Source organism: Poromitra crassiceps, assembly GCF_964638095.1.
Source record: "Poromitra crassiceps genome assembly, chromosome: 23".
Lineage (NCBI taxonomy): Eukaryota > Metazoa > Chordata > Actinopteri > Beryciformes > Melamphaidae > Poromitra > Poromitra crassiceps.
Genome location: NC_139639.1, coordinates 20,267,526 through 20,287,234, shown reverse-complemented (window position 1 = coordinate 20,287,234; position 19,709 = coordinate 20,267,526). Strand labels below are relative to the sequence as shown.

Genomic DNA, 19,709 nt, shown 5'->3' with positions numbered 1-19,709 from the left:
ATGGACTGCATATATATAGCGCTTTTATTAAACGCTTTACAATGCCTACGTTCATCTAGTCTCGCTTGGCAGACTATCTCCGTTTTGCGCTGCACTAGCGCAGGAGAGTCTGGCTCCTCTTACTCTCACTCTGGTTTAGCGGGGTGGAAATGCTCCGTTATTACAACCATCCACCGAAAGTACTAAGCAGGCCTGCTTTATTGCACAATACAAATCTTCGTCAAAACTTGCCCCGCACTGAAAAAGGTCGGCGACAATGGCAGAGCTTATCCCTGCAGCCCGCTTCCAGTGAGTCAGACTAACATTCACACACCGACACCAGCAAGCTACCACACAGGGTGCTGGCACAACCATCGGGGGCTAATTTGGGGTTCCGTATAGGTTGAGGCCACGTCTCGTCATAGACAGTCCGCATGTCTGGGAACGCCCACAAAATGTTAAACGGCTGGCGCGCGAGTGGGGTAAAACCGCCCATATATCTCATGGGCTGACTCACCAAAAGACGGTGCTGCGGCTCTAAACTACATGTTTGGGGGTTCTAGAGCAGAACACAAGACGTGTGCTCAGATGTGCGTTTACTGCGGTGGTTAAATCCCCGATCGTGTCTGCCTGGGCTGGGCTATCAGCTAAATTCTAACTTTGCTGAATGGATAGAACGGGGGAATTTACCCCACCCTGACCCCGCCCCCAGGCTAACCCAGCGTCTATTGTGGGCGTTCCTAGAGCCTGTATGGGCATTCCCAGACATGCGGACTGTCTCTATAGGGGTTCCAAGGACACTTTGACCTGTGGACTGGAGGAGCCGGGGATCGAACCACCGACCTTAAAAAAAAAAATCTAAAGCGATTAGTGGACGACCCGCTCTACCTCCTGAGCCACATCCGCCCCTGATGGAAAGTGAATGCCTGGAATTGCTGGAGTCGCATAACAGAGATATCTTTCATGAGCTTCCATTTGTGCAGGTAATTACAGCAGGCAATCAACTGAATGACGACAATTAAATCACTGACTGCTGACTCACAACTGGACATGGATGTTAATTAATTTAATGGTGTTTCATGGCACTTGCCTGCAATTAAGTCAGTCATGTTCATCCGTTTACATGTACAGTGTGTTGTGGTTGGAAGCAATAAAATCATATCTTATCCTATTCTATGTAAAGTGTCCTTGACTCTGAGAAAGGCACTCTTAAATCTGTATTATTATTATTCTATTCTATCCTATTCTACTCTATTTTGTTGTGTTCTATGACTATTTTATTATATTCTAACAATTTTGTGCACTTTAGATAATTTAATTTCATGAAAGTAGACTACCATTATGTAATGTATTTGTATGTTTACTGTATGTACTGTATGCATGTATGTGTATTTGTTATGTATTTCTCCCACAGGAGTTCTTGGTTGTTCAAGTATGTCAGGGTCATTCCGCACTTGTCAGCACAGTTGGGGCAGAAGGCAAGCATGCAAAAATAAAAGAAGTATTTGCTCTGGTTTCCGTAAGGGAACAGGTCACGGCTAGGATGCAGGCAGTGTCCCCGCTCCTCCACACCGGCGGTTCCACTCAACCTCCCCCTGAAAATGAATGATTCCATCTGTCGCTGCAGTGCATGCTGCAGGTCAGAGGGCTGTGTGGTTCAAGGGTGGAGGTAATCTATTATTCTAATAATCCGGCCCCAGCGATCGATAGGCGAGCGCCAGCGCTGAATACCGAGCTTTCCCCTTTCTGCTTCCATCTCACTCCATCACACCTTCACTCCACTCTCCCAGCTTTCAGGCCTCTCATGCAGAGAATAATTCATTGGGTACAAACGGAGAAAGGTGGTATTTTCAGTCTTCTGCGGCTGAATTATTCACCGCATTCCTTCAACGCAAGACCAGCAGGTCTGCTTAACCAAACGTGGGGGAACCCTCAGATACAAAAAAAAATATAAAAATAAATAAAAATAAAAAGCAGCAAAAAAATGTGATGGCCAAAAAACAGCATTTGCGATCAAGATACACACCATTATGTCATTCTCTTGACTGTGTTCCTGGGCCTCAATCCTGCTGGACACACACACTTATACTGTGGAGAAAAGCCCTAAATCTCTCACAGCTCTGACTGAAGGACTATCTCCTCATAAACTACCACGAGAGAGGGAGAAAGACCATTCTTTTCCCAAAATGACTGCTACGGTACAGCAGTTTCACCCCCCCCCCCCCCCATTTTCTTTGTCGCGTCCCTTTCGACTTCTGTTTCTTCCAAGATGAACAGAGTGTTCTAGAAAGAAGAGGAAAGGTCACGGGTTATTTCATTCTCCGTCTGGCTCCAAAGCAGCGAGAGGTGCTGAGAAATGTTATCTCCGACAGTATCGGCTGACATACAACTCTTCCCGGGACACGTTCATTTCCTGGGGAACTGTTGCAAAGGCATGCATGTTTTAACGTCGGAAGATTCTCTACATGAGAAGTGGCTCTATCGGTTTTCTCCTTAGCCGTTCCTGGGAGACGGGGGCGGGGGGAATACCCTGGAGACTATTCATCCACTGGTGGGCGACTTACGGAAAGTCGATGGTGGTGAAATATTGCCAGGAAAGTGCCCTGGAGAAAGGATCTTTGCGGGCAGGGTCCCATCTGGGAGTGAAGCCGTGTGGGGCTGCAGTTGTTTCAGGCAATGAGCTTCCAGGGAGGGAATTGCTGCTGCGATAATCACACGCGCTTCAGAGCTGAATCCATCAAAAGCATGTGACACTTGCAGCCATGCTATGTACACACTAGGAATGGCTTACTTAGCAAAGCAAGAGGAGAGCAATTCATTTAATTTGATTTAGGCATGGGCATTTTAACACAATATATATGTAAATATACCACTGACTTAATAGACTTCTTGTTTGCAATGAGTGCAAGAGTGTGATTTCACCTCGTAAAATGATCTATGGGATTTTGTTTCAATGAAGGGATATATACAGTATATAAAAGGGAATATATAAAATATATGAGTACGGTAGATGTATCTCATCTCAAGAAGATGACATTCTGCCTTGCGGGATCCGATGAACAGTTAGAGCATCTTTCACATCTTCACTATTTTTACGATAACCCACTACAATGAAAATGTGATTTAAACGGGGTATTAATTATTTCTGTAAATCCACCGTTGCTTTGGCAATATAAACACCTGTTCTTTCATGCCAATAAAGCCCATTGAATGGAGTTGAACTGAAAGATTGAAAGATTTTAGAGTTATGTAAGAATCGTAAAAGGGAAAACGCAGCATATAAAATGTGGTAATATATTACATAACCAAGTGACTAAGTGGTGTTAAATGTTTTATGCCGGGAGTTGAACCCTCCATCAGGCTCCACTCACTATTGTCGCTGTTCTCGTCCTTTGTGCCGTCGATGGTTCCATCTGGCTGCATCTGCAGGTAGAAGCCCTGCTGGCTGAACAGACGCGTCACGATGCCTTTGAGCTGCGGCTCTGAAACGCACACACACACACGCGCACGCACGCACACGCACACGCACACACACACGCACGCAAACACACACATGCACACGTACACGCACACACGCACAGACCATCGCCAAATCCATAACCCCAGCCCCAACAAGAATATGTCAGAAACACATTCTCCTGATCAGGACAAAACATACAATATTAATTATGGCTAAAATGAGTTGATACAAATCCCTGTCTGTCAAAAAAAAGCATCAGAAAGAAATGTATCACAAACATAAAATGGATAGTATTTAATATAAAAACATAATTAAAAACAGACATATGATTCTAGGTTGCTGATAAAACAAGACGTGTTACATTTACTTCACTAGAGCCATCTCAGTCCTTGTCCTGACCCGTATATCAGCTGTTGAATATCAATAAGAATATGACAGGAGCTTTGTTGATAGTTGATTGATGTGTTGGACCACGTAACCAAAAGAGGGCCAACAGCTGTCCGACTGGAAAGAGGGTGGCCTTGGTGAAGAGTACACCATGACAGCAAATCAATCGCTTTGTCTTAATGTCTTACAGTATCTATTACCAACAAATGACTTTGATGATGATGGGTTTGCATCTCCTTATTCAACTCCTCCTATTCTGAATCCCATTGAAAAACATGGTTTCGGGTTTGGTATAGATATATGACCAGTATTCAGTGAATTAACCTCTTTATTGATTATAGGTTTTCAAAAGCAACAGGTCTTGCCCAGCTATTGCTTTAGCTGCAGGAAACTCAACCGAAGTTTCTGTATTTTTTTATATATTTATTTTTTTGTACCGTGTTAATCCTGAACTGACCTCCAACTTTGAGACTGTGACATATGGCGCCTGGCCAGGGTGGCGCTAGATGTGCTCAACACCTTAGGGGAGCTGATGGAAACGATGGATTAGCCAAGCCCAGGGCAAATATAGCCTCTTGGCCTTAGGCAATGCCAGGAAAAATAAATGTGTGAAAAACGGTTTCTCTGAGTGAAAGTGTGGTGGATATATTTATTATAAACAAACAAACAAACAAACAAACAAACAAACAAACAAACAAACAAACATCTGTTTGAGAGTGCATGGTCCTGCTCATGCTCAGCACATCTTTGGGTTTTGTGGTAAAGGCAGCATTCAGTTAGTTAGGTGACACCAGCAGTGCGTGGCTATGCTGTTTAAACGAGGGGACACTGGAGAGGCTCTTGAGAAAAGCCTGAAGAACTACAGTATGAACATCATTCAGCTGAATAAGAGCCAGAAAGTGCCGGTGTGATGCAACTAATGCAGTCACATCTTTCCAAAAACTCATTGAGGAATAATGAAACCCCGCGGCTGCACACTCAATGTGTGGGCGAGCGTTTCAGACAACCTCCATTAAAATCAGACAGCAAGTCAGACTCAGGATATTAGTAATCCTTTGTTTATTCTCTGCCTGACAAAAGGAACAAATTAGGTCTTCCGTCACAATTGACTTCACATTAGTTCTCATTTTTATGTGCCAAAATCAAGTAAACATGCACTGACAGAAATGAGTAAGTGTTCTGATACAAAACGTAGGTGATTGGAAGAAGGGGATGAGAATAGCCTGACTAGCCTCCAAGGTCATAACAACAGTTGGAGGTAATTCAATTCAGTGCAATGCTGTCAGTTCATCAAGGTGAAAATGCCAGTTGGATTCTTGGCATAAAGGAACTCCAAACTCCGACTTGGCACCAGTATAGAGAGTGCTGCAGGAATGAGTGCTAAAACCCAGAAGCTAGCATCGTCTGGTTCTCTCGTCTGGAAATCAATGGGGGTTTCTGTATGGGGATTCTGGTTAGGTCTGTGGTGTTCTTCATTTGTGAAGATTTTCTTCCTGAACACAGCGCAATGCTTACTTCTGGGTTGGCCTACAAGCCTACTCGTGGTTTTAGCCAGATCTCTGTGAACAATATCAGTAGATCTTAAAGGGCCATTTTGCCGATTTTTAACCAGCTTTGTATCATCACAAAATCGGTAGTACAGTAAATATGCAAATGAACAATGTTTAACTTCCCTCCATCTTGCCTGGACTGGCAGCTCCCTGTTCATTCACAGAACTTCCCGGTAGAGGTCTTCACGGGGCCAATAATTCATGCCCAACCCCAAAAAGACACGGAAATGTAGTACCCAGAACCGAACCGGACCGGTCTATTCTCCGGGGGGGCTGCACAGTGGCTGCCCACTGCTCCTAGTTCTAGGAAGGTTCCTAGTAGAGGATGGGTCAAATGCAGAGGATGAATTTCCCCACGGGGATAAATAAAGGATAACTTAACTTATTATTAGAAAGCTGCGACCCGGACCCATACACCGATAAATGTCGGACGCGGACCCGCAGTAACTTATTTTGAATGGACCCCAGACCTGGTCGCGTCTGGGTTGGTCCCTCGGGTATTCGGCGGTTCTGGCATACCCGAAGATCTTTACTTCCCGGCCCAAATGACGTCATAATGATGTCATTTGGAGCAGTTTTGCCATGGTGTCACTATTACTGTCACAATCACTGTTACCATCAGTATTGCTCTCTCTACCTTCATTCAAAGAACGAAGTTCTGCGAATGACCGGGGAAGTCTCGGTCCAGGCAAGATGTAGGGAAGTTAAACATTGTGCATTTGCACAGTATACTACCAATTTTGTAATGACACAAAGCTGGTTGAAAATCTGCAAAGTGGCCCTTTAAGTCTTTGCTTGTGAGCTGCTCAGTGGCACTGCATTCATAAAAATGTACATGTTATTTATGTTGTAGTAGAGTTAGACATGAGTGCCGAGGGGGAGAGTCCAGTAGAAGGCATGGCCTGAGTAGTGAGTGACCCCCGGCCAGAGCAGTTTCATGTGTGCTCAACTGTAGATCATCCTGACCATCAATCCACCACTCACCTACCCCCGGCCCTTGGCCCAGGGCGGGGCCATCAATCCCCGCGGCAGGCCCTCCATCAGCCATCACAGACAGGGTGGGCAGTGTGTGTGTGTGTGTGTGTGTGTGTGTGTGTGCGTGCACCTCCGTAAATCCCATGTAGTAACTAGGCCTACACTTCTATAAATTAAAGCCTCAGTATGGGCCGAGCAATCGCTGACACCTGATCAGTTCCAATCATTAGGCAGGGTGTGTGTGTGTGTGTGTGTGTGTGTGTGTGTGTGTCTGCATGTGTGTGTACTGTGTGACTGCATGTGTGTGTACTGTGTGTCTGCGTGTGTGTACTGTGTGTCTGTGTGTGTGTGTGTGTGTGTGTGTGTGTGTGTGTGTGTGTACTATGTGTTTTGTGTGCATGGCAGTGAGTATAAACAAACTTCCAGAAAAAACTCTGCACAGTGCCAGACCTTACAGCCTGCGTTGGCGCTTGAAAAAATGCCTTCCACTGGCACCTTACAGAACTGCACAATTGTACAGAACTGCACTTCCTGTGTGTGAAACATGGCGGCCGGTATCAGCCATTAAAAGGTCAACAATTTTACTTAACATACCAATGCAGAAGGACATAGACACTATGATACGTTGACAAATGGCATCATGACCATGAAATGGTGAATGATCACCTCTACTGATATAGTCGACACAGTGTTTGACGAGAAGAAACACATATATATCGATATACACCAATATACAGTGGGAGCCTCTACTTACTTACACAGTTAGCACTTTACATATATTGACAGACGTGATAACCCACACGAAGACACCAGAGGAGCAGGACGAGGAGCGAGAGTACAGACTGATCCAACATTGACTGACAAGGAGAATGAGGCAGAAACAAAAATGAGAAGAGGCCGAGTCAAAGACAGAGAGAGAGAGAGAGAGAGAGAGAGAGAGAGAGAGAGAAAGGAGCAACGAACAACTGGCTAACAGAGATTCAGCTACAAGAAAATAAATAGGTACGAAATAAGATTGAAAAATCGAAGGAAGCCACACAGAAGAAAGGATGAGAGAAAGGAAGAGATCAGCAGGGAGAGGGTCGTCGGCTGTCAGACAGGTGTTGAAGCCCCCAGCCCATATAACACCCCCCCCCCCCCAAACCCACCACCACCCCCTTGCCCCCCCCCCCCCAAACCCACCCCCACCCCCTTGCCCCCCCCCCTCCCCCCTCCCTGACCAAGGGGAGTGGACATGGGCGCGAGATGGGGGTGGAGAGACGAGAAGAAACACAGCACACACGGATGGAGGCTGAGCTACTGACCTAGCCTGCAGCCCTTATGGGACACCTGTGGAGGTTTCGAGGGCGCATCTTACGAAGGGGGGAATAGAAGGAAAAACAACAATCTTTTAACAGGCAGAATTCATAATTCTCCAGTGTATCGGCTGTTTATGCAAATATATGGCAAATCATTATAATATATAATATGGATGATCAATTACAGGACATAACAGTATTTGTCTGCCGATCTGCTGTTGAGCTAGGCTTTAGGACTGCCTTTCTCTTGTCTGGCTATGTAGGCTACAATATCTGTCAGGTGAAAGGAATGACCTACCTGGCTGTGTATGAGTCTGTCTGCCCGGCAGTGTCTGTCTGTCTGCTTTATTCTATCTGCACCCGCAGCTCTGGTTCTAATTTATTCCTGTCTCTCTCTCAGCCGTGCTGTCTGTCTGATGTGGCTGCACAACCACTGTCCACCTGTCTGGGTTTTAGTTTGCCTGTTTTTCCTCCCTGTCTGAAACGTTACCCTTTGTTCACACCAGGCGCTATTCAGAAGCAGAGCTGAAGCTGCGCTGAACAGAAGTTGAGTGTCACGCTAAACCGGCCACACAAGAAGCACTCTCTTTTCCTCTGCGCCTCACTCGGCGCTGCCTTGCCCCGCCCACAACTTGTATTGACTTCATGCCTGGCAGCTTCATGCTTCACGCTTGGAAAATAGAACAGAATCCTGAACGATCGCTTCAGCACAGCTTCAGCGTGGCACGCGTGCGGCTGGTGATCGCTCTCGCCTGTTAACAAGGACGCCGAAATGAAACGGTGTGGCTTCAGCGTGGCTTGAGCATTGCTTCGGCGTATGGTGTGAAGGAGGGCTTACTGTCTGTCTGTCTGTATGCTTGCTTAATTCTGTGTCAGTCTGTCTCTGAGCCCCTTTCACGACTGTGTTGTCACTTACAGTATCTGTCTCTCAACCTGTCTGTCTGTCTCTCAACCTGTCTGTCTGTCTCTCAACCTGTCTGTCTGTCTCTCTGTCTGTCTCTCAACCTGTCTGTGTGTCCGTCTCTCAACCTGTCTGTCTGTCTCTCAACCTGTCTGTCTGTCTCTCAACCTGTCTGTCTGTCTGTCTGTCTCTCAACCTGTCTGTCTGTCTGTCTGTATGTATCTCAACCTGTCTGTCTGTCTGTCTGTCTCTCAACCTGTCTGTCTGTCCGTCTCTCAACCTGTCTGTCTGTCTGTCTCTCAACCTGTCTGTCTGTCCGTCTCTCAACCTGTCTGTCTGTCTCTCAACCTGTCTGTCTGTCTGTCTCTCAACCTGTCTCTCTGTCTGTCTCTCAACCTGTCTGTCTGTCTGTCTGTCCGTCTCTCAACCTGTCTGTCTGTCCTTCTCTCAACCTGTCCGTCTGTCTGTCTGTCTGTGTACAGTGGTCTGAGTGCATCTGCCTGTCCACACGACATAACTATCTGGATATGGGGTGATTTGCACCGCTGGCTTGCTTGTTTTATGTGCACCAGGAGGGAGGAGGAAAAAAGGGAAAGCTATGGAGTAGTAGGCACAGAGCCTATGTCTATCAATACAACCATGGAAGCTCTTAATCACTATAGCTGCCTCCTTTCACTGCAGTAAAGCTCCCTCTGCAATAAACATTTACCATTAAAACATTTCATCTGAAAAGAGCCTTGGTGCACTGGCACTGCGGTGCAACTTATCTCCCCTCTACCCCATGCATTACTATTGAATTAGGTCATTTAAAGCAGCCTTTTTGAGTCTATTCAAGTTGTAGGGGGGAGATGCAAAAAAATAAGTGTGCATTTATGGAAGGCTGAAATAGATGATGTCAGTCTATTGTTATTGGAGCAAAAACTGCTCAGCCTATGGCATCAGTGTTGTTACAGGGTAATTGATTATTCAGATCACAGCAATATCACATTAATAACGGGTAAACGTCACAACATATGGATCATTTACTACATTCAGGCTGCTCCTGTTTGGTATATGGGGGAGTGTTTGTCGTGCGGTGGATCGACAGACAACAAGGAGAGCTACAGTAATGGAACAGGTGGATTTTTCGCACCGCGGAGAAAATCTCCCTTCTCCCCCGTTTGGTTCAGATTGGAGCCCTTGACTGCAGTATAATGCCTCGGCTCCACAGAGGGGCGGGGTGGGGGTTGGGGGGCTGGGGGAAACCGCTTCTCCACATTACAAACACCATCCAAATCTTACGTTACAGCACTGACCTGGTCGCCGCCGCACGGGTCTCTTCTTGCCGCTGCAGAAGCGGACTTTGCTGAAGACCCCCAAGAAATGCCTATCGCACAGAGAGCGGGGGTCTTTGCTCGGGCTCGGCCGACGTTTAGTAGTAGAGACCCGGTCGCTGTTCGACTCCCTCGCCTGGCGTTTCTGGCGGATCAGGGAGCTGGCGATCGCGGCCATCTCCCCGAACCGAGCCTAAAAAAGCGGGTCTATTGGGCAGAGGTCGGAGCTTGGTGCAGCTTCTTGGCGCAAAGAAGAGATCCGGTACACAAATAAATAAATATACAGAGAATCGAATGGATTCTGTCTGTGTTTCGGTCCATATACTGTTTTAACCAAAAGTCATCCTAAACATCGATCCCCCGTTTTAGAAAATCCTCCTCCGAGCCCCGGGTCTCATTGCGCCTCGGGCAGCATCCTCTTGGGGGGTGGGGGGGGCGGTACCGTGTAGTTCAGCTTCTGCCAGTCCTGTGCACTCAGAGAGCCTCAAATCAACAACGATCGATCTCACATAAAACAATCTACGCGCTGTTGGGCCACAGGGACCGAAGAATCAGTGAAAACATGCAACAGTGATGATAAGTTTCTGTCCTGCCGCTGGCTGCGTGTCATTGGAGAGCTTCAGGCAGGTGTCCCCCAGGTGAACAGCGCCGCGTCTGACGAGCACGACTGATCCCTTCGTAATCCTCATCTGCACAGAGCAGCCTATCCACTGGCTCCCAGGCGCCTATGCATCAAACTAAATCCGTGCATTATGCGTTCATGGATGGAGGAAGACTTAACTTTTCTTTCTCCCCCTCCTCCAAATGAGTTAATCGATGCGCATCGAGTGTGGACTGTGGAGCCCGAGGTGACCGTCCACTTGCCCAGGACGCTGTCCGCCGGCACCTCGGGCAGCTGAGCCCACTCGCCGGGTCCTTCGATGGCACCTGGCTGCTGGCTCAAAAGGCAGCCGGTAAACGAAGTCGAAGGATGCAGCAGCACAGGTGCAGCTATTTTAGGTGTGAGGGTTTTTCGTTTGAACAGCAACAAGGCTAGTTGATGCAAATAGGGTAAGCGTCAGAGCGCGTTTTGTTGGCACACAGACGGTCCAGGATTATTGCCAGACTGTCAGTGCGTGGAGTGGTGCTGCCGGGTTTTATATCACCGACAGAGAGAATGGTCCCCCAGTTCATCGCTCTCTCTCTCTCCCTCTCTCTCTCTCCTCATGTCTCTCTCCCCCTCTCCCTCTCTCTCTCCTCATGTCTCTCTCCCTCTCTCTCCTTATGTCTCTCTCCCCTCTCCAACTCTTTTCTACGCAATCATACGTGATTGAGGTTCGGATTAGGAATTCTCGGGGCTAGGAAAACAGCCTCCGAAAAAAACAAGGAAGAAAGATATATATGGAGGGGGAAAAAATAGGGAAAGGGGGTCGGTGTTTATGCAGGAAAGCTGTGTGTGTGTGTGTGTGTGTGTGTGTGTGTGTGTGTGTGTGTGTGTGTGTGTGTGTGTGTGTGTGTGTGTGTGTGTGTGTCTGTGTGTGTGTGTGTGTGTGTGTGTGTGTGTGTGTGTGTGTGTGTGTGTGTGTGTGTGTGTGTGTGTGTGTGTGTGTGTGTGTGTGTGTGTGCGTGCGTGCGTGCGTGCGTGCGTGTGCGTGCGTGCATGAATTTCAAGCCTCGGAGTCTGCACATTGAATGGGGTGGGGAGGGGTTCGTTTTTTACAATTGTCTCTTTGAATTACTGTGAATCTGAAAGTCAGCACTGAATAAATAGGCTGCACAGTAAATTCTAGGCAGTAGGCTATGCATAGATGGATACAGAGAAGCCCTAATCAGCTTTGGCTGATGCTATGCAGCATTTTTTTTTTATCCCCATAGCTTATTACTTAGGGGGACATAAGCTCACTCACACAGTAAAAGCCCTTATTTAATCATCTAGTCTCCTATGAGTATGTTAACAAGTATATGAGCTTAGAAAGTAGCCTACTACAGGCTGCAACTTGCAACAGGTTCCAGTAGGCTACAGAGCATACAAATAACGCACTGATGGCAGTGGCACATTGAGAAAGCAGACAGTGACACAACACATGCATGGATAGATATGATTTAAGGATCGTACAAACATGACTATGGCCCACCAAAGCATTACAAATGAGGTATTACATTTCGTTCGTTGGAACGGTGTCAGTGTATTATATTGTTATGAGTTTATGAGCCAAGAAAAACTGTAAGCGTCCGCACAACCAGAGCTTCGAAAAGACTGATCTGGCAACCCTCCCCGAGTCAAGAACCAGCTCCTGACCCGTGCTGCATTATCTGATGAAAGAGAGGGAGTGCACATGGGTGCGGGAGCATTTGAGCGTGTGTGTGTGTGTGTGTGTGTGTGTGTGTGTGTGTGTGTGTGTGTGTGTGTGTGTGTGTGTGTGTGTGCTTCATGTCCATTACATGCATGGGCTGTGGAGCACGTGCCCAGTTAACACACACACACACACACACACACACACACACACACACACACACACAGTGGGAGGAAGGACCACGTGAGTCTTCTTCAGCACAGCAAAGTGCTGTCTCCTGTGATGATGAAACGGCATGAAACATTTAGAGGCTTATTCTAGGACTCACTTTGACATTCACTTCCCAAACTGAACCCGTGGAGAGAGACAAAAAAAAGCTTCTCCCTTGACTCCCACTCTGTCCCCCCTTATGTAAGATTTGGAAATAATGGATGAAAGTGCTCAATGTCAAGCACTGCTACCCTGGGAAACCCTTTGTCTTTGTGTGTGTGTGTGAGAGAGAGAGAGAGAGAGACAGAGAGAGAGAGAGAGAGAGAGAGAGAGAGAGAGAGAGAGAGATACAGAGACAGAGAGAGAGAGAGAGATACAGAGACAGAGAGGGAGAGACACATCAGACAAAGCTTGAGGAAGACATAGGGTTGGGTACCGAAACCCGGTACCACTATGGCACCGCTTCCTTTACGACCGGTACCGGTACCGAATTGCGATGCTGATTTTGATACTTCATTTATGGGTCATGCCTGAGCTGCTGCTGATTGAAATATTTACCCTCCAGTGCACGCACCTTCACTAACATTATCGTAACTGTTATTTACTGTTAAATCAAGTTGATCGGTTCAGGCGCTATAGGCACCGGTATTGGAAAAATACGAAACAATACCCATCCCTAAGAAAGACAGAGAGTAAGAAGACCAATGAAGACAAGAGCAAAGAGAAGAACAGATTAGAAATTGAGTGTATATAGGCTAATCTAGCTCTTTATTGCTATTCTGAGTTGCAAGTGAGGTAGACACGGATATTTCATTAACTGGGTGAGAAAACTGATCATTGATGAATCCAATAAGATTTCATTTATCATGATGACAGTGGACCATGTGAAGGAGTGTGATATACTCTTCTTTGGGGAATAAACAAGCTTGGGATATTGAGTAATTGAGATTTCTTGGAAATGGGAGGAGTTTCTGGTGGGAAGCCCTATAGAGACTGAGATGAAATGGGACATATATCCTTGTCAGTAAAAGAGAAACTATTCCATAATGTGCATCTGCTCAGACCAGAGACAGTGCACCTCATTCCATCAACGCCAGCAACGTCCACAAGCCGCATAAAACACTGCAGTTAAACCGTTCCTACGTATGGGATGCAGTGCACTGCAGATAGTATGTAACTATGTGTCTCCGTTATGTTTTTGTTCCTTGTATCATTCGCTTTCATGAAAATTCTGCATTGTATAAATGAAGCAAATGTGCCGTGTGCTTTTATTTAAAAAAGATTTTGCCTGTGCCAATCTGTCTATCTGCCATTTTCAGATTTGCATTCAGTGTATTATCCCTCTAATTTATATGGTTGCTTCTGGCTTGGTTTGTGCATCACCAAAAGCAGAACCATGCATGGAAAACATCATACTGTAGCAAGAGAGAGATAGAAAGATAAAAGAGAAAGACAAGAGGAATTGAAAGTGCAAAAGAGATTGTTTCACTGCCAAAATTCCTATTGTCATTTCAAACACATCACTGTAAAAATGCTCTATTTTGAAAGAAATTCGCCTAACCACAGCCCCATGCAGCACCCTGTTTCAGCAGCTGTGAGGCCATCCATGATGCGCCACCGCCACAGCTGACTGCTCGCCCAAAGAGTTGATGATTTCTTTGTGTCTGCTGCCCCCTAGTGGGAAAACATTAGCTATGCACACACAGCAACCATTCAGAGATAACAGGGGTGTTTTTGATTTTCTAAAGTTCCTCAGCTCAATGTGCCCTTACTTGAGAGACCTCACATATTTATCAAGTGAGGATAACTTAATCTAGTTTTTATCTTGTAACTTGTGCGAAACTGTCTTACCAGGTCTACAGGAGGCAAAAAAGGACAAATATGAGAGAATAAGACAGTTTCACTACTGTCACACTTTGATTTGACACAAACTTAACTGATTGCGCATGGTCATAGATGTTACATGAAGCCTAATAGGCATATACAATTGTTGTACAAAGTCCACACGGACGAACAAACTGTGATGACATTCTAAATCTCTATTTAAATTAATTACTTCACATTTGAGGAAAAATACCAAGGCAAGATGAGCTCACTGCATCATGTGCCAGACAGTGTGCCCCATACACAGTTCAGGACTGCTCCTTTGTGCTTAGGCCTTATACAACAGATACATATATCAAGTTCAATAATAATAATAATTATAGCTGCTGCGCAGCAATGGGTTGTGGCCGGGCAAGTCTCAAGGCTTTGAGCCTTGAGCCTTGAAATCAGCTCAGAAGTGTCAAGTGTCAATACAAGAAGGAAGGTTGGCCATAATGACAATGAATCAGCATTTCCTGCCGCCCTTCAAAATAAAACAATTTAGAAGGTACAGGTACTGAATGCTGCTATAGCGCCCCCTAAAGGCGAAATGACACAATATTTATCCTATAGGCTCAGAGTACATCCTTCCACACCTGGACCAAGGTTGGTTAGGATCGCACGTTGTGTTCTAGAGTTATGGTGATTCTTGTGAAATTGGCCCCACCCACAGAAGTTTGGAAGTCGATTATATCGCAACGGAGTGCTTTTTTCAAATACCACGAAACAGTGTTGTGCAGGACACTCATCACATGATGTGTGCTTTGGTTTGGTGAAGACTGGACAAAATTTCAAGGGGGAATCGCAAAAAAACTGTTTTGGACCTAATTCAAAATGGCGGAAAATTTAGTCAGACGGAAATGGGCGTGGCCTAGATGAGTAGATGCGGAAGGACCCAAGGAATCCAGGGAAGTTTGATGATAGACCATACGGTTCAGAAGTTATGGACCAGAATGTAAAGAGGGCTGTTATAGCTCCACCATCTGCTCAATTTGTTTAATTATTTCGTGTAGAATAAAAGGCCCCTCTGTGCACCTCCCTACCAAGTTTCGTAGCTGTAGCTGTTATGGTTTCTGAATTACAGCTAATTTACTGCAAGATTTTTCGAAACCCCATGCAAGTCAATGGGGAAAAAAAATATTATGACATCACAATTGCTCGAGTGACATTAGTGATGGCATCACAATTGCTTGACTGACTGATGACATCACAAATACAACCTAATTGCCAAAGGTAATTAAGGTAATTAAGCTATACACGGGGCCAGAATTCAACGTTTTGATGCACTGTGGGCTCAATTTTTGACCGATCGAAAATCTGGTTTGATACTTTTGTGTAGAACAGTCTAACGATGCAGATACTGAAGTTTGGTGTCGTTTGAAGAAAAAATGTGGGAGGAGTAGGGTTTAATTCGTTTTTGCAGTTTTTGCAGTTTTGCGGTCTTTAAACTTCATAATTGGCCATAGGTTGCATTGTACAAAAGTTTCCCCTCATTTAGGCGCACATTTCGGTGAAAGTTGCAAAGCCGTAGCACGTATGCCTGATTTTTTATGAATTTTTTAAGTTTTAAACTTTAGACGGTCGCTGTCGTGCCACCGTTAGGACTATTGGCCCCAAATTTGTGTCAAAGACGTTTGGCATGGGACTGGACCTTTGTGCAAAGTTTGGTTAGTTTTCATCCATGGGAAGTCGAACTTCCCGGGAGGAAGAAAAAAATAAATAATAATAATACAGGCAAATACAATAAGTGGCCCTGCCGCTTCGCTGGTCCGGCCACTAATAATAATAATAATTGATTGCATTTATATAGCACTTTTCAAAGTACTCAAACTAAAGCGCTTCACATAATCGGGGAGGGGGGCACTCACCACCGGTGTGTAGCACCCACCTGGGTGATGCATAGTAGCCAGTTTGCGCCAGAACGCTCACCACACATCAGCTGCCAATTCATTATCGAGAGATGATTAGGTGGTCATGATGGAAGGAAGGCCTGTTTGGGAATTTAGCCAGGGCACCGGGGTTACACCCCTACTCTTGTGAAGAGTGCCAATGGGATCTTTAATGACCACAGAGAGTCAGTCAGTCAGGACCTCATCCCAAGGACACTCACAGGACAGATTCTACTTTCTCTGCCCTGGGGCATTGGGATGGGGACACTGTATATTCATGAGACCAGAGGGAAGAGCACCACCTATTGGTCCTCCAACACTACTTCCAGCATGGTCTCCCATCCAAGGACTAACCACAGTCAGTCTTGCTTTCTGCAGCAAGTCAGCAATGTAATGCAGGAGCCACGGTGCAGGCTAAAGTTTGATGGAGAATACATGATTTTTTTTTTACCAAACAATTTCAGCAACTAATCCTGTCATTCATATACCCAAAAACAAACATGGCACAAAGCCAGGCAAACACATGTAGACAAAGATACAACTGCTAATGAAGATAATAATAACAAAGTGAATCATTACAAGTTCGCTTCACAAGACAAAAGTTCTCTGAAGGATGCCACTCCTTAGTCCCCATGCTCTACATAATACAGTATATATAGCATGGCTCCACTTAAATTCAGTAACTAAGAAACTGCAAGCAGTCACTCTATGAAAAAGCAAAGGTGTTCCCGAAAGTCATTAAGGTGTTGCTTAATTGTCCCAGCAAAAACAAAGATTTTACTGGCTAAACAATCACATGTAAAATTGGCAAAATGTCAAATATAAAGAATTACCGGGCAATTACAGTAAACAAGTGACAGATATTGGAGCCAGAAGGCAAAGTTTTGACACTAGTTGTTCAGATTATTATGCCACCATCCAATACGCTGCTCTTTGCCCTGACTACTAATCAGGTGGGTGGAAAAAGGCGGGTGCAAACTTCACACTACAGCGGCATGCAGGTGCAAACATTTAAGCCTACTCACAACGCCTTTCGCTGAAAATGCCTGGGAGGCGATCTTGGCAAAGTGCCTGATTCTGAAAAGCAAAAGAGTTTCTGCTGCTCGTGCTTTGCTCCTGTGCCTGCATGGCCTTGTACAGGCCACAGTCCCTGGAGCAGTGAATGATGCAGTGACATTACCTGCAGATTTGGCCCCTTCTTATGTAATGACATGCCCTCTTTAATCTGACCAGTGACTTACTGAGTTCAACTGTATTTGAAAACCTTTTTTATTTATAGAGGAGAGTTTTCTTGCGCTTTCCTGGAGTGTCAGAGAGGGACAGATTTGCATAACGGATGCCATGCAATTGGTACCGGACAAGATCAATCAATCACAGAAAAGTATTTTGGAGGGTTGAATACTTTGCCAGATATACTGGTTTTAGATCAATTCCCCATCGGCCAGGCACGGTCTGTGTAAAGTCAAAAGATATATAATATAATATATATATAATATTATAACATCACTCTAACCTGAAATGACACGTAACTGTCTTGGTTGAGCAGCAAAGCAACACCAGTAAAGCAACAGTAAATCATCTACTTAAATCATCATTACTTAAAGAGAAAAAACTAACCACAAAGAGAAACTTATGGAGAATGATTCAACTTGAAAATTAGGTGGGAAGTTGGGAAATATGGAACGGATCAACTTCGAACAAAGTTCTCACCTGACACAGTATCTCAAACAGCTTTAGCTGAATTTGACTTAAAGACAGCAAAAAGGCACGCATGGTTCACCTCCATCTGTGTCAATATTGACTGTATATGCCTGTGAGCGAACTCATAATCAGAGTTTTGATTGAGGTCATAGGGTTCACGTCACAGTCTGTGCGGAGATGGTGATGGAGCTTTATATCCGGGTGCTACAGATCCCAGTGTGCATGCTGCTTTTGGTCCAACTACTCCCTGAGGAATCAACTGTGCTTAATGGAGTTTCTAATTGTCTCTGCCCTGAATTTGAGAAGCCGTTCCAACTGACACTACTGGAGTTCCTGTGTAAGTGATGGGATGAGGCAGGAGACGACGTTGACTTTGTAAAAGAGCAACTTGTCTGGAGTAATTGGAGAATGTTGTTATGTTTTACGTTATTTTCAGTGTATTGCTAAGGCATGACTATGAGACATGACAGGCATCTTTAGCTTATTGCCAAACACTGTTGAGTGGTGAATGTGTGTGTGTGTGTGTGTGTGTGTGTGTGTGTGTGTGTGTGTGTGTGTGTGTGTGTGTGTGTGTGTGTGTGTGTGTGTGTGTGCGTACGTACGTGTTACCCCACCAGACATATTATATAGTAAAACTATTTCAAAAGTAACAATTAATTTCCCAGATGAGGACAAAATGCAGTTGCTGCAAAGGCAACTACAATACATCATAATTCTAGTTTGAAACACCTCATCAACATCCTTACTGCTGGAATGTGGATACCTAGTTAGAGCAGTTGCCAAAGTGAAGTTTGGGGACTCCCAAGGGTCCTTGAGATGGTGCAAGGGGGTCCCAAATGTGGTCAATTTAACAACTGATGCTTCATTCACTAGACGCTGGCACAGAAAATGTTTAAGAGAGACTATTCTGATCAGATATTTCCACTGTTACCTCTCCACTTATAGTAGAGGCAACAGCGCAGTTCTACAGGGGTTCCTTAATGTCCTCAAATGAGGGTCTTTCGTTTTTTATGTGGGGGTCCTTGACGTGAAAACTTTTGAACTTTTGAACGCCCTGAGTAGGCTACTTCTGCTATGGCGCTATCCGTGGTGCTGAAACGTGTGTCTTGTGAGTGTGGGGCCCTAAACGCGAACTTTTCCAGGCCCCTTAAGTATTAGGACTTGATCCCTGCGCAGGTGTGTTGCCCCCTTTGGTCTGCTTCACATGCAGCACTGGAACATGCTTGTCTGCAAATAGCTCGGTGTGTGGTCAAGTGTTTTTGGGGGTTGTTCGCCCTCTCCCCTGCGGGGATGACTTGACCGCCGTGCCGTACAATGCGTGCCGTGCTATCCGAGAGACAGAACTCAGGACAGATGCACAAGGAGAGGCTCTCTCCACTGCAGACTCGGAAGATGTTACTCACACACTCGAGTGGCCAATCAAACTGCTCCCCTCATCTCACCCCCCCCCCCCTTTTGTATCTTTTTTCATCGCTCAAGAGAGAAAGCATGCAGGCAAGGGTAGCTATCAAGCTATGGATGGTGCTACGTGTGGTCTCTCACCGTCTTTGATAGTGGTCGACTTCGATCGTTGTCCACAGAAACACTGCAGCATATGCGCTCCTTTCTGAAGGAATGGCCTCAGAATCCTCATTGATTTGGGTTGGTGTGGGAGCCTTCCTCAATCCAAGCAATCGGCCAACGCTATCACAACACAGCAGGGTCAGGCAGCATAGCGTACTAGCCACCTCGACTAGAGCAGCCAGCCCTCTGTAGGCTCACAGCAGCCCTCAAAACGCCGGAAGGGCACCGTCTAGTGCAGGACAAATGACGCTAAAACGAGGCATCTTGACTGATTTCTTATCTCTGTCTCTTCTATCTTGTCCACCGACGGTCATCCGCGTTCACGGCACACTCCTCCTCCGCCACGG

At 45.7% G+C, this 19,709-nt stretch overlaps 1 protein-coding gene across 4 annotated transcripts in view; it reads right to left on the bottom strand.

Annotated features, from left to right (window-relative positions):
* Positions 1 to 19,432, bottom strand: part of fgf12a (fibroblast growth factor 12a) — a gene marked incomplete at both ends in the record, with an annotated part of 39,610 nt that extends 20,178 nt beyond the window's left edge. Inside the window, 3 exons of one of the 4 annotated variants that reach the window (XM_083659655.1) lie at positions 3,351 to 3,461; positions 7,656 to 7,703; positions 9,837 to 10,041. In XM_083659655.1, the coding sequence (XP_083515781.1) occupies positions 3,351 to 3,461; positions 7,656 to 7,703; positions 9,837 to 10,041 (364 nt within the window). Of the gene's footprint in view, positions 1 to 3,350; positions 3,462 to 7,655; positions 7,704 to 9,836; positions 10,042 to 19,341 lie in introns of those variants that run through there. The other 3 variants (XM_083659656.1, XM_083659658.1, XM_083659657.1) reach the window with 3 other exon arrangements.
* Between the last annotated feature and the right edge of the window lie 277 nt (positions 19,433 to 19,709).